Here is a 15,712-nt window from a genome sequence, read left to right as displayed (position 1 = left end):
GTTTTTAATACGTAGTAATTTGTTTTGCTGAAGTGGGTTTATTCTTCTGAGACATTCAGGGAAGAAGGATGAAAGAGAAGTTGGAAAATTAGGGTTATATGTGGTCCAATACATGCAAAATGCTTCCCTGAGTTTTCCTGTGATGATAAGCTATTCAGTGCTTGCAATTTATATGATGCCTTTTAATTAAGCTGGGAGTTCGATGAGCATGTGTTTAGTTTGAGATGTACTTTTTTCTTCTGCTGAACTCTTTGTTGTTCAGTATTTTCAGTCCCCAGTCTTCAGACTGCTTTGCTTTTGGCCTTGAAGAAGAAGGGCATTTTGCTGTGTGGTGGTGCCACTAGGCACAGTAGCACGAACAAGGCATTGCCAGGGTTAGCTGATCTTCTTGCCAGACTGATCTTCTTGCCAGACTGTCACACTTCCCTTCAATGCTACAGAGATGCCTGTAGTTGCAAAAATTGTGTAGGAAATTGTAAAGCGTTATGAGGATGATGTTACAATCGGACTGTTAGGTGGCAGCACGGTATTGACTGCTCATTGTCAGCACCTGCCAGAGCTGCCCATGAGAAGGGAGATGTTGCTCTTTCCCACCGGGTGAGGGAGGAAGGCTTTCTCTTCCCTCTGCCTTCTGGCCTGCCTGCCTGGCTGCTAAACTCTGTGGCACAGTTTGTCATCTGTGGCATGGGAAGCACATCATAAGCAGGTGCCGTAGAGGGGCTGATTTCATCAGCTCACATCTCTATTGCGTTTTGAGATTAGACATACATAGAAATGTGTATTTCTACCCATATTACTGTGCTTTACAGGTCAGAGGAGCAGATTGCCTACACTGCAGGGAAGGCTTCCTTGCCAGTCATTGAGGAGATTTAGGAAAAACGTTAGGAAAAATATCAGGAAACATTACTTTACTGAGGATGGTCAAACCCTGGCACGGGCTTTCTAGAGACGTAGTCAGTGTCATACACTTGTCAGTGTTTAGGAGGCATTTGGACAATGCTTTTAACAATATGCTTTAACTTTTGGTTATCCCTGAAGTGGTCAGACAGTTGCACTAGATGATGGTTGTAGCTCCTTTCCAACTAGAACTATTCTGTTCCATTCTGTTCTGTTCCATTCTATTCTATTCTAAAAGTTTCAGTATGGGGTAGACATCAAGTGTTTTTTCCAAGAACAGCTGTAGATTCCAGAGGGAGAAAGAAAATAGATCATTAAAGTATCCTTTGCAGTATTTATGCTTTGTCTCAGGAACACTTGGAAGGGTCAAGCTAAGTCCGATTTGAAAACAATCTACTTTAACTGGGGAGGACACCTAACATAAATGCTTTTTCCCATTAATTGTTTCAGGCATCATGTAGATCAGTTGACTGATTGAGCTAAGTCAGTTTCCTATTACTGCATGCAGTTTGCCTTTTCAGTCTTGAACATGCTGTACTACTGTCACTGATCCCAAAGTTTCTTACCTCCCTTTGAATGCCCTAGAGCTTTGGGGTCAAGTGAAGGTGAAACAGGTGCAACAGAAATTCTGTGCTGGATTTCTTGGGATACACTCTGCAGAGCTATTTCAGCTGGCAAACTGCAGCTTGTCACCAAGTGTTGTCTTAACCTTGACCACTTTATGAATCACCTTTCTCCATCACCGTACACTGTTCTTTGTGCCCTGATGTTTGCTGACCTCTATCCCAGATGCTGCTGCACTTCAGTGGCACTGTATGAGTAGGAACCTAGGAATGTGGGGACAATGTGTGCTGCTGAATATGAGTGTAAAATACGTTTACACAATTCCTAATTAAAGGTACCACTTAATTAAAAAAAAAAAAAGAGGCTGTCCATACCAGCAAATGGAAAAACAGGAAACATACTCAGATCAAAATGGTGATGTAGGTTTCATTAATAAAGGAAAGGCAGTATAAAAAAATGCAGTCTCAGTTGCTTCATGAGAAGCAGAGGCCCAAGAGCAGCTATTGCCATGGCAACAAAAAGAGCAAGGGTTTTACACTTGTGTATGCTTCAGTGCAGTCTTAAGCAAGAGTGAAACTGGCTTGAAAGAACAGCCCCACTATATTCGTTGCTACTCTGTGAATTGTGTGTCTCACCCTGCTGCCTTAAAGCTTTTATCTTACAGTGGTAGGTCACTGACCACACATGGCTAAAGATGTTTCTGGACCTGTTAGAAGCCTAATCCTTGGACTATTATCTAACTTTCTGCTTTATCATGATGTTGTATAGGTTGCTAATTTTGGTCAAAAATATTTATTCAATGCCGTATGCCATAAATTATGTCCACAGCCTATAATACACCTAACTTCTCCTAGTAATGTATTGGGAGCACTAAATCTAATGTTACTTTAATACAAGAACAGCCCTTCATCTTCAGTTTCACCCTGTGAGTATCACTGGAGAGTTTCCTTCCATATGCTCACTAATACAACTTCTATCTTTAGTAAATTTCATCTCATCAAAGATGTGTGTTAATCCTATCTAATAAGCATCTCTTAAAATGTATAAAGTAAGATAATTTGGTATCCAGCAGGACATTTTTTGAGATCCAAATGATGCTACCCTGATTTAATTTCTTCTTTTAAAAATTACCCTGGCTTCACTAATGGTATTGTCTTTTAACATTTCAGATCACAGTATTTCGCATGGGATCAGAAGGGCACCAGGATATTGATTTAGCTATCCTCACAGCATTACTGAAAGGTAATGGAGTTTCACTCCACAGTGAGTCTGTGTCAATCCCAATGGATTAACTCTGTGTCTCTGCTGTGCTGAAACCTGCATTTATTGACAATACCTACCATATCAAGATGGTAAATTTATACCATAAAATTGAAGTATACTTTTTGCTTTAACTGTTTTAGACAAAGTGAGCTCTTTCTTTGACGTTTAAACAGCTACTGTTTTTTCTATCTGAATTTTTATTCTTCACCCACAATTGCTAATGCATCACAAGAAACATCAGTGGTGACCCCTGCACTGGTTACATGAGATTAGTACTCGCAAGAAGACAGCGAAGGAGCTTCTCAGACTTAGGTCACCTTGATGGCTAGTAGAGTATCTAGAAGGAGGTTATCTCCCTTCAGATAAAACTGGCAATGTTGTCAAAGTAAAATATTATCTGTACTCATCCTAGGGAAGTCTAGAAACCATGTGGGATTCTTTCCAGCTTCTGCTGGGGTAAAGCTAAGATCTCAACTATTGCGGTGGTAGAGGTTTTAATCTTAAACTTCAAAGGTCACTAAATCTTTCCAAGCCATTACATGTTACACTTACGCCCTTAAAAGATTGTCTCACAGTAACTCTGCTGTTGCTGCAGTTCCTTATAAACCCTGCTCTTGCAGACACTTACACCATTTAGCTTGGCTCCCTTCAAAATATGATAGCATCAGGTAATTTAATATCTGCTTGCAAATACAGAAACAGGTGAGATTTTAAAGGCTCTGAAAGACGTATACTCACCCAAACCTTAGGTACTCACCTAAGCAAGGGCTGGGAGGTTCTAGCCCTCCATTTATATGGTATTTCCCCAAACAGGATTTTCACAAATTGCATGTATCAATCACCATGGTCATCTTGTTGCTGTCTGAACTGTTTTGTGCTACGTAGTATAGGCCACACTGTTCTTAAAAACAGAGAATAAGACACACCAGACAATTTTAAACAGCCATCTGAGAAACATTAGGCAATGGACTTTCAAAGGTGAGTGGAGAGTTATGCTTCATGAGGCTCTTCAGTTGTTTTCATACAATTGGACCCACACACCTGAATAAAAGGGTACATAATGCCATGTGGCAGATCTGAATTTGAGTCATAACAAAAAAATTTAATGGATTTATTGCATATTCAAAAAGTAATGGCAGTTGGTTTTGCATGTTCCAGGGCTCAGTTTTCTTCTCAGTTTCTTCCTGTGCAGGCTCACAAAAGCTGTATGAAAAGAAAAGGGAGAAGGCCTGAGTAACTTTCACCTAACCAAGCAAAATAGTATTTTACATTTTACACAATTATTAATCCCATTCCAAAAATGTTGCTTCAAACATTTAAAATGGAAGTCTGAACAGGAGGAGTAAACAAGCACTGGCCACTTCAAAAGAATGATTGCAAGCTGGTAGCTACCAGCCCAGGAAATTAGCTGGAATTATTTTGCTCCAGTAGCTTTTGTTTCTTTAGGCTTCTGTAATATTGCTTTCTCCACTTCTGCTCATTTCAGTCAAGATAGCAGTTGTTTGTCCTGCAGGTAACACGACTATTTTGCTGCTACCCTGAGGTAACAAGTTTTAGCCATCTGAATAATTAAATCTCAAGGCCTTTTGGACATCTTCACACAGAGACAATATAAATGAAGGTGAAGAAATGAAAAAGAAATTAATTCAAAACAAGGAACAATAATTGCATCCATCACCAAATTCCTCTTTTATATCCTTAGGAAATGTTTTAACTGCAGATTTCATTTTTATCTTAAATATAACTGGATTCATCATTATCCTGAGTGTATTCTCTTCACGTTTGTTCTTAAGGCAATCACTGAAACTACTGCTTCTGATTTCTATTAGTCAGATACAGATTGTCTTAAAGTTGTGACTCCACTTTCTCTACGTATATTTTCAAGGTCTGAATCCCAACACAGATCCCTGGAGTCTTTTGCCACCTTGAAAGCTGCCTCTTGGAAGCTGAAGAAAATAAATTGTAGGTCTTGGAGGGAACGTTTTCTGTTTGAAAAGCTATTTTGCAGTATTTACATGAGCAACTCTACTATGGTGCACTCTGGGCATATGGTTAGTCCACTCTGATGTGGAATATCCATTTTGCAAGTGCCTAATTTATCCTGTCATCTCCTTAGTAAAATAAAATTACCTTCCCTCTTCATAATAGTAGTGCAAGACATCACAGTGAATTTATGTTAGCTCAGAAGGTGCCTGGATCTATGTAAGTTATTTTGACACCTCCTCTCATGCTTGCCTGACGATCTTGATTTGGTGATCTGCTGATGGCAGCAGCATTTCTGTCTGGCACAAGAGCCAGAGGAACTAAAACTTACACCTCATCTTCCGTGCTCCTCCACACTTTCTGATTATGAAGGTATTCAGTGAAGATTGGGTTTATCAGATGCCTCTTGTTAAGCTTGTTAAGCTTGTTAAAAGAGCTTTTTGATCACAGGGAATTAAAGTACATAGAACTTTTTAATCAATGTGTGCAAAGATGAGATATCTTGTCTCAGGCAAGTCAGTTGTCCTTATCCATACCATGTCTTTGTACAGCAGTTCTGGTCCACCCTGAAAGAAATACTGCCTGCCTACATATACACCCCATCAGACTGATGCATAGTTGAGTTTTTCATCAAATCAAGAAATCTAAGGTAGCAATGCTGAACCATTTGTCTGTTGATTTACTAGTAAGCAGATTTGAAGACTGGGTCTGAATTATCTTGAAATTTGTAAGTTTAGATTCAGGAATTAATGTCTTTCACCTCTTCAGTACTGTGTGAAAAGGGGGCAGAGAAAAGTATGAAACTGGTAAGTGATGTATTGGTTACTTTTTCTCAGTCTTACTGGTGAGGATTTTGCAGTTCTTGCTAGCCAGTATTCAAGGTGCATACCTGCTAACTACCAATCCCACCCTGGTGTGAGTGATTTGTTCAGGGAGTAGGAGGAGGACAAGGATTAGGAAACACAAAGTATTGCTTCCTGCTTGCTGCATAAAATTTGTGATGAGCTGGTCTCTTTTAAACCCACATCAGGCACACTGCTAATGCAGGAACATTCCTGGACAGAATATTCCACAAGCCCCAGACCCTGCACTTAATATAAAAGATTATGTCCTTGTTTGTTTTCATGAGTCACTTGTTTAATCTTGTCAGCAGATCTATCTTTCTTGGAAGTGATCACCAATAAACTAGGGAATGGCATCCAAACTGGTTATCAATTTACATTGCATGGATGTCATAACAGCATATGGCTTGTGAATTCCTTTTTTTTTTTAGAGAGAGAGGCATGCAAATGTGGGAAGTAAGTTTCCAATTGCATGAATTTGTAACAAGTGAATTTATTGATACAGCTTTACTGTTTATGCTCTCTTAACTTGAACAGTTGGAACTCGAACAGTAATGGATTTTGTCCTTTTGCAGCTGCTAATTGAGCAGAAGGCATATGACAGGGAAGTTAAAGACAGCATATGGACATGTTCTGAAATATAATTGTTTTGAAGTGGCATCAAAGATCCTAGTTCACGAAGCTGTTGCAGCGTGTGGAGCATACTAACAGCACCAGCCATGTTTCAGCTGGTGCTCCAGAAGCCTTCCCAGTGCAATTGTTAACACTGGGAAAGCGGTACCCTGTGGTATATGCATATTGTGATATTACTGCCAAGTAACCTTCTGAAGTAAGCCATGTTAGGCTAATGCAGATCTTATGTCTGTGCATACTTTCCAGCCTGTGAATAACTCATGATTCATGCTTACTGAACAGCCATCATGTAGTTATCAGATGGTCCTGGAGGACAGTGTGACGGTCTGCCAACCATAAAATAACAGACACAGGAGGATTTCAGAGTTGGGCCAGATATCTGGTTACTGCCCTTATAGTTGTTGTTGCTATCAGCTTTGTTATTGTCAATTGATTTGCTAAATGCCAGGAAGATGCTTGTAGCAAATGCAGTGGAAACACAGCCTTTTCACCAAAGAGCTACTGAAACAGAAGGTGGCGTAAGACCTGCTGACGTGCAGAGCAGAAACTTAATTTCAGTTGCTATTTTCCCTGATCTAATTCTTTCCTTTAAATGATGATTCAAAGAGGATACTAACAAGCTTAGAAGTGCTGCAGAAATGAGGCTCCAACAACCATTTCTGTCTAGTTAGATCAGTTTTGTGTCATTTCAGCTTTCCAGATTCCCGAGCACTGAGTATCATAGACTATGGCAGGAGAATCCTTTAGAGGTCTGCATTGATGACAGTAAAGCATAGTCAGTATATAAAAACTGGCAGTCTATTTCTTCAGTAATCTGATGTGTACACTGACTCACCTAGGATAAAGTTTATGGTCCCAGGCTTTATTATCAAGAAATACTGGATTTTTGGTCCAAGATCTTGGTTTTTACCAGTAGAATCTATACAAGATATCCAAGCAGACTAACGAGCATAAAGTCATCTGTCCTAGATCTCCTTCTTGTTCATTCAACTTTGAACCATCCTTGCATTGTCTATATCCAGCAACATCTATACTGAAATAAAACACTGCCAAATCAATGCACCCTAAATGCAACTTTTCTTCTAGAAACAGATGAAGGGAAGAATAGCCCCACTGCAGACATTAGTCATGTTATCTTAAAACATTCTTTTGAAGAATGTATTTTATGCTCAACCAGGCACCAGGATACTGAGTAAATAATACAGAGACATTAGTCATATTGCCTAAAACACTATTTAAAGCAGTAAATAGACTATGGTAATTAAAATAATACAACACAATAATCGGAGAATCCACAAGACAGGATGGAACAAAAATGTATGGAAAGGAAATGCTGATGTCTCACCATTGCCAGTGTTAAGGGGCTAAGAAGTGGTGCCAGTGTGATCCCTGTATTAGGTTAATGAGGTTGGCTTTGTTTTCTGTGACTGCGCAAGCAAGACAAGTCTCCAGAAAGGTCACTTTTGGGATTCTTCTTACTGACTCAAATCCATGCTCTGTGGCACCAAATGCAATTAAGAAAATTATTGAAAGGAGACAGTATCTTAAGAAAGCCCACCTCAGATTTGTTCTAGGGAGTTTTTCTTATATCGGTGGAAATATTTTTACCTCAATGCTGGATAGAATTCCACCTGAAATAGTCTGAATACTTTCTTTTTCATTTGAGTCAAAAGTCATTAGTCCATCCTGGAATAAAATCTATTAAACAGCATCCGCACTCATATGCTGCTCTGTACAAACTTTTATAACTTTCATTCTTCTTCTCCTTTTACATAATGCCAGTGTAACCCACATTCACCAGATAACTACATAGGGAAGACAGGAAAGAGGAGAGGGTGCAAGGGCTTTACAGCAATAAATCTGTCTCTGGGAGCAGCCATCCCACCATGTGCATCAAAGCCCCAGCATGCAGATACCTACTGCCCAGTCTATGCCCTAGATGATGGACTGGTGTGGACCTGAAGTACAAAAACCACTTGAGAAACCATACATTTCCTTCAACTGCCAAATGTCTGCAGTGCTCTGAGAGACAGTTAAGTGAACTGTTATGGTAACAAGCCCTGAGAAGAGTGTCATCTCTGGGTCTGCACATGCACCCACAAGAAAACTTGTCCAGTGCTGGCAGCTTTAAACACCATGGAGGGAGGTGGGAAGGACAGAGGCTGGACCATGGCTTGCTTTCCCTCTGTTCAGTATTTGGAGCAATAAGCATGCTCAAAGAAAACAGTTCTGATGGACTGCTGGGCTTGGGTTTCTTTCTGGAGATGCAGTCATTACCTCATGCCCCATGCCTGATGCTCTTTCATTTTAATCAGATGCACAAGAAGGCCCTGTCCTCATCCAGAAGCTGGGTCCTCCCTAAAGTACAAAAAGGCCCAGGAATGCTACGTCACTTGACACAAACTAGGGAAGGTTCCCTGCTAGGGGTCAGAAGGTGTTTGCCTGGAGCATCTATGATTTGGAGTGAGTTTTGGCTACAGTGGGGGCAGCATAGCCCACTTCTTTCACAAAGTCCCATCTGATGCACTTTTGATCCAAAGTGGTTTCTAATCAGGCTACACCCCTGGCTACCCATACTGTAGGCTGCATTCAGTTTAGGAAAATCAGGAAGTAGAGCTCCCACATCACATGTTCAAAATGGTGCCAGGCTGGGAGATCGCCATCACTGCTCCTGGTCTTCAGAGTTCACCCATTTGCCTCCTCTGCTGCTCACCAGAGAGCTTGCCTGAGCACCTGCTGAAGCTCTTGCTTCTCCTGCAGAGACACAGATAGAAAGGAGGAGATCTAATGACATTTTGAGAAGATTTCTTGTTTGCTTCAGAAAGAGGGAGAACTTTATTTGTTCTCTGTACTTAATGTACATTATCATACCCACTGTGGGTAATTTTTGTTTTGTTTTGTTTTCATAAATAAAACTGTAGACATGTTTGCCCTTCCTAAAAGTAAATATTTTCTGTTCGTGAACATTGCATGTTGCTTGTGTAAGAAACTCAGAAAGGTTCAGATGTCATTGGCGTCCCCTATGAGGTCTCTTGTGACAACTTTGGTCTGTCGTAGTACACAGCAAAAAGCTGTGTCTTACACATAGGGGTGTTCCTGTTACTACTTAATCACAGAAGGGTCTTTTACTGTTTCCACTGTTTTTTCTTCTTTTCTTCACTTCTTTCTTTTGTTCTGTTCCTGCATCACCTACCTTTTTATTAGAGCTCATTTCTGTAATGAAATGGAAGTGATCCAGATGATCTACAGTCCGCCATCACCCAAATAATTACTGTAGGTACTGCCAAGTATTTGGCAAAGTTTCATGGCAGTGAACTAACAGCGGAGTTGACAGTTATGAAATTAAACCATGGTCTAAGCTTCCTGAAAGTCTGCTGAACTGATCCTTCACAGAGAGTTGCTGCAGCCAGCATGTTATGCTTTATGTTTTCTGTGCCTCCGATTTCAGAGTCCACATTCAGCTGGAACAGTGCCCCGTTTTGAATAGTGCTGAAACAGGGACAGAAATACTTTGAAGTAACGAAAAGCTCTTGTTTGTCATCACTCCATGGTATCAGTATAAGAATTAATAAAGACAAGAAAACAGTGGAGGTATGAGGCCTTCACAAAATGAGCCTTCATACATTCACCTAATCACTGCAAGCAGCTATGCAGTTAAAAGTCGAAAGGCCCTTTATTTATTCGGTTGATCAGTTCTTTCAGGCCAGTTCTCCCTGTGACACTGAAGCACAAATACTGTTTTATTCTTACAAATCAGTTAATAACCATGAAATCCTTAGTGAAATATTGAAAAAGCACAGCAGGGCAGAAATGTCCCACAGTGTCCATTAAAGCTACAGGGGAAAACATGCCATGCCTTCCAAAAAACAAACAGCTCCAGACCCATCTTGTCATCTGGTAATTTCTTATTTAATTCATTTAATTCATATTATACCATGACACCAGCTTTAAAGCATGCATTCTTACATGAATATTGCACGTGTGAGGGGAAGTTCGTCCCACCAAGATCCCTCAGTAAAAACTGAGAGGAGAGATTCCTATGCTTGTACAGGATCCCCACCTTATCAGGTGGGAATGCACAAAAGATGCACATAAAATGCACAACTATTGAAATCAGTGTGGTCTGTGTGAGCTGAACCTGTCCATAATTGCATGTGGGTGTGTATGTGCGCACTCATGTGCGTGTGTGTGTGTGTGTGTGTGCGTGTGTGTGTGTGTGTGTGTGTGTGTGCGCGTGTGTGCGTGTGCGCGTGTGTGCGTGTGTGCGTGTGTGCGTGTGTGTGTGTGTGTGTGTGTGTGTGTGTGTGCGTGCGTGCCTGCGCGTGTGTATTCATGCAGCTGGATCAGCATCTCCCTTGGCATCTGCTCTTGCTTGCATCCACGAGATGGGACCAGTTCACTCCACCATGAGTTGGATTCTGCCAATATTGCATGTACCAACTGTACTTTTCAAGGAGGATGTGAGGAAGAAATGTTTATGAGCTGATCTGAGAACCACAGATTCAGATTTAAGAACCGGTATTTTATTATGTATTTGTTTGTAGTGGAAGGTGTGGTTTTGTTTAAATATGAGATCAGATGTGGAATTGACATGGAAATCTGTGAGATTTTTGACAAAGAGGAATTACCATGGTGGTCTGTTGACTGAGTTTAAAATGTTTTGTTTCTTTTTTCTCCTTCTCTCCTCCCTGCACCCCTGTCTGTATACACAGGAGCTAACGCATCTGCTCCCGACCAGCTGAGCCTAGCATTAGCCTGGAACAGAGTAGACATCGCTCGCAGTCAGATCTTTATTTATGGGCAACAGTGGCCGGTACAGTATATATACAGCATCTTCTACTGAAAACACTTCAAACCCTACACAACATTAAATCCGTTCTGTTGGCAGCGGTGGTTTTAAAGCAGTGTAAAATGTACCGAGTCGCGCTCCCAGCCAAACACCAAGTTCCCGTTCACAGCTGCTGAAGGCAGGCACGGTTACGTTAGTACGTTCGCGTGTCCGAGGAAAGGGTGACATCTAGCGATGCTTTAACACTGAGAGACCACACCCTTGGAAAAGAAGCAACACGTTTATGCTGTCAAGCAATGGTTCTGCAAGCTGAGAACAACACGTGTCTGTTTGCAGTCATGTTGCAACGTTAGGCTATAAATTAAAGGCAGAGCTTCCTTTTGCTCTTCAAGTAATATGCTTTTATATACAAGTACTGAATTTGTTGATGGGTGGACATCAAAAATATGCTGAACAAATGTTGGAGGTCATCAAGTGGACCACAAGAGCTGATCAGCAATGTTACCACATAAGTGCTGTGGCTCCAGACCTGAGCTGGCATTAATTTTGTGCCCAGTGCTGCTCTGCCTGCATCAATTTGCCTGCTTCACATCTGCCCCATCCTATGCTCCAGCTGCCAGCTGTGGGGACAGGCTCTCTGGCCAGCACCGTTCCCCTGGGGACACCATGGGCAGAGCTTCCCTGCAGGAGTGGGAGGGTTGTAAATAGAGGGGTTATTTATGTAGAATATATAATACTCTATATATAGAGAATATAGAATGCAGTGTGGGGCAGAGGAGGAGTAGCCAAGTCCCAACTTGTGCTGCAGTTTTTACAGTGGTGGAAGTCACCCAGGAAAAAACAGAAGGACTCTGTCTCTATCTGTAGCTCCTTAAAGCCCATTTTGTCTTCATTCAGAAGGTTTAATTGGATCACAATGTTCATTACTGTGATATTTATTTTGTGACCATCATGAAAATTTCTTATGCTATCATTACATGAGCACTTACAACTCCCCACGGAAAAACTGTAACAAAAGCAAAAGCTTCTGTTTAAATATCCTTGCTTTAACTGTACTTTCTGGTAAAGCTAGTTTGGAATATCCTTGCCTTTTCATGTGTGGAGTGAACAGGACTATTTATCCTGTCTTCAATATTGGCCATAAGTATGTACCAAAATATGGGAGGGATTTTAATGGTACTAAACTGTCCTTACCGTTATTACTCCATCACCACATTATAGCAAAAATTTGCTGAAATGCTGCAAGCTGCAATCATTTTGCAAGCTAAAAGCTGGAAGTATGAGATAATTTCTCATCCTTCTAACTCCTCACCAACACGCTAGAGACAGAAAAGGAGAGGTTTTGCATAAGAAGACCTCTTGCATTTGGCCCTTCAAAGAAATGCTAATTGTCTTCAAGCTTCAAAGCTATTTCTGCTTCCTGGGTGTCAAAGTTTCCCTGAGTTTCCACACCATGAACAGACGAAAAAGCTGGTAAAGACAGACTGAAATCGAGTGTGTGTGCATACAACAAATATACCCAATATAAATAAAGTGTTTGTCAGGAAAGCAAGAGATAAAGATAATAATGAGATGGTGAATAGCATGAAAGTGTGGTCACAAGTTTCTTGGGTTCCAGTCCCTTGATCTTAATCTGGATTTCCTAGAGTATGTTGATTTTAACACTCTGACACTCATTTTTTAAATGCTGCCCTGACTCAGAGCAATATAGACTAAAATTGTGATTAATCCCACTTTAAGCTTAGCAGAGCAAACCTCAGAATTTTTTCAGGATTCCCTGCTTGTTCCAGGGTGACGGGACCAGCTGGATACAGCCTGCAATAGCAGGAATGGCCTGTATTAATTGCATGCTTTGCAGGTGGGCTCCCTTGAGCAAGCAATGCTGGATGCACTGGTGTTGGACAGAGTGGATTTTGTGAAATTACTCATAGAAAATGGAGTAAGCATGCATCGTTTTCTCACCATCTCCCGGCTAGAAGAATTGTACAATACGGTAGGGCCAACCTAAGGCAAATTTTATATCTCTATATTTATTGTTCTAGCTCCCACTCATGTTACAACACATGATGATGCACAAGGCAGCCAACACCTGCTGCGGAAATCTTCCACGTTAGACGTCCCCATGGTGTCTTAGCTTTCTCTGTCATATAATGGAACACACTGTGTCTTGCCCACCTACCTAATCTGCTGTACGGATTTTCTAAAATGTGGATTAAGCCCCTCACAGTACCAGCTGATTTCTGGTCATTGTAATTCCAGTATGATAGACTGAGATATAGGCAGATGGCACTGGCTGGAAGACAGTAACTGGCAAGTTCGGATCTGTAGGATGGTAATACATGACTCCTGACAGTATAAGCCCTTATGGTTTGGGGGAAAATGATGCAACTGTTAAACTTAGCCACTAGAAAGCAAATAGAAGGAAACTTCTTGGCATAATATTCTGAATTTAAAGATCAAATCTGATGATTTCAGCAGGTCTATTAGAGTGAAGGACTTCCCCATGTGCTCATGGAATGTTCCAAAAATTATAGTTGGGGCTTTTAAAAACCTGTATGCAAGTTTTGTATCTTTGCCCTTAAAATGAACGTAGAACTGCACAGGTTCAAATTGCTTCTGCATTCTCAACTGCAAAAGAAATTAGAGCATCCACATCACATCCTTATTGCCTATGGAGAGAAACCAGCAAGTTCAAATTGCTAACTGGTATGGAAAAAATCTATTACTAAATTGTCTAGTTCTTAGGGCTGCTGGTTCTGTCTGCTGGAGAGAGGCTGTGATACAGTGCATAGCCCTTCTCAAAAAGTTTTTTCTGCCAGTACTCTTCAAAGCTCTGCCATCATAAGCTGCCACTCTGGGCTGTTATCCAGAGATGTTTCACACTGATGGTGACCAGAAGTCAGTCTTTTGAATATCAAATATGAAAAGAATTTATTATATTTGTGCAAAATATAGAGGAACAGGTATGTGTGCCACCCTTGAGACAGATTCCCATCTGATCTTTGATCAGCTTAAACTTTGCCTATCAATTAGTGCTTGTGTATTAAAAATAGAAAGCCTATGAGCTTTCTTGCTACAGAGATAAGCACTGTAGTTCTTGTATCAAAGCCAATTTTTACAGGGGAAGAGTCTGAGGAAAGTCTTCAGTTCTACAGCTAAAAGAAGGCCTTTTTGAACGTATTTGTTGTGAGCTATAGAAATCACCGTAAATTATTCATGCAAGAATCCCAAAAGATCCAGACTGTGAAATGCCTAAACTACCATTTATGATATATGACCTAATGAATGCACCTACGATAGCCTTAGCACCAAGAAAATTACAAGGCCAGTTAAAAAATACCAAATTTCAACATGAGCCTGAGAGTGACCTGGGAACCTACAAACCAGCGAATCTGACTTCTGCCATGGCAGATTTGTAAAAATGCAATAAATAATAGAATTAATAGACAAGGGGATCAATTTTACGTCAAAAAAAAAATTCAGCTGGCGTCTGTAGTGGAATGTTAAGTCCTAGAAATCTTTTACAATTTCTGAAGTCAACATGCAGGAGAATAAGGATGTTGCAGTTTGTCCACCTGTTTCTGCAAAACCTGTTTGAAAATATTTGAAAACCTCTGAGATTATTAAAGAAATTTAGCTGTCATGGCATAGAAGACAAGAGGCACCTGTGCTTTAAAAACTGCTTGAAGGATAGAAAACAGAGACTAGGAATACATGATCTGTTCTCACCACAAAAGGACATTATGACTCAGGTCATGCAAGACCTTGTTCTGGGACCACTGCTGTTCAGCCTGTTTAGAGATGACTTGAAAAATAGTAACTACTGAAGGGACAACGTTTGCTGGTGATTTAGCATTACTCAGAGTAGGCAAATCTGAAGCAGCATATGAAGAATCACAGGAAAGTCTCATCATGTTCAGTGATACGGTTACATAAAATCAAGTGCAGAGCCATGTGTATATGGAAACACTGACTCTGCATGTATGCAGTGGTCTCATCTAGCATCAGTTATAGGCAAGGAGACCTTCAATAAAAGTTTCTTAGAATATCAGCAGTAGTCAAAAACACAACAGAAGAGAAAGTACTTCTCCATGTAACATATGCTTGAAACTGGGGAGTCTGCTGCACGATGTTTTGCATGTCAGGTAGGCAAAAGAACATAAAACAAATTCACAGACTGTGCATGCTGTTAGTGGCTTTCAGACAAGACAGCCTAAATGCAATGTCAGGCACAGGGGCTCACAGAGCCATCAAGAGGGAAAGTGGAGATCCTGACTGCAGGAAGGCTGAGACTTAAGCAGCTGTTTTTCCTTCCAGTCTCTCCTAGAGGCTGTGCATGTTGTGCTGGGCCCCTGCTTCGCCTAAGCCAGTAACCTAATCTAGTATACAGGACCTTAGTTTTCATCCAGTATCACAGTTCTTGTGGCTTTCTTACTGAAGTGTTTTGTACAAAACAGAAGTCAGGTGAAATAATATTCTTGTAGTTGGTTTTATTTTAATTAGTAACGCTGTACAATTAAAGTGCTCTCAGTTGCCTGATTTTTAAGCTACTAAGGTGAGAAAGCTGTTTCAGCATTTACATTTTGCAGGTCTTTGGACAATGCAAAACTATTTTATTCTTTCTCATTTATCCTTTGCAGAGACATGGACCATCCAACACTCTATATCACCTAGTCAGGGACGTCAAAAAGGTAAGAGTCCAATAGACGGTAGGTTGGAACTAATGCTTTTTGTAGCTAGA

General features: G+C 40.7%; 1 protein-coding gene across 1 annotated transcript in view; it reads left to right on the top strand.

Annotated features, from left to right (window-relative positions):
- The window catches only part of TRPM3 (transient receptor potential cation channel subfamily M member 3), a 286,612-nt gene that overhangs the window by 210,844 nt on the left and 60,056 nt on the right, over positions 1–15,712 (top strand). The window contains exons 9-12 of the mRNA XM_027791380.2: positions 2,631–2,703; positions 10,895–10,995; positions 12,830–12,964; positions 15,612–15,662. Of these exons, the coding sequence (XP_027647181.2) occupies positions 2,631–2,703; positions 10,895–10,995; positions 12,830–12,964; positions 15,612–15,662 (360 nt within the window). The remainder of the gene's footprint in view (positions 1–2,630; positions 2,704–10,894; positions 10,996–12,829; positions 12,965–15,611; positions 15,663–15,712) is intronic.

The sequence above is a fragment of the Falco peregrinus genome, chromosome Z (assembly GCF_023634155.1).
Source record: "Falco peregrinus isolate bFalPer1 chromosome Z, bFalPer1.pri, whole genome shotgun sequence".
Classification (NCBI taxonomy): domain Eukaryota; kingdom Metazoa; phylum Chordata; class Aves; order Falconiformes; family Falconidae; genus Falco; species Falco peregrinus.
The sequence above is the reverse complement of the archived record's forward strand: the minus strand, read 5'-3'. Positions and strand labels throughout refer to the sequence as shown.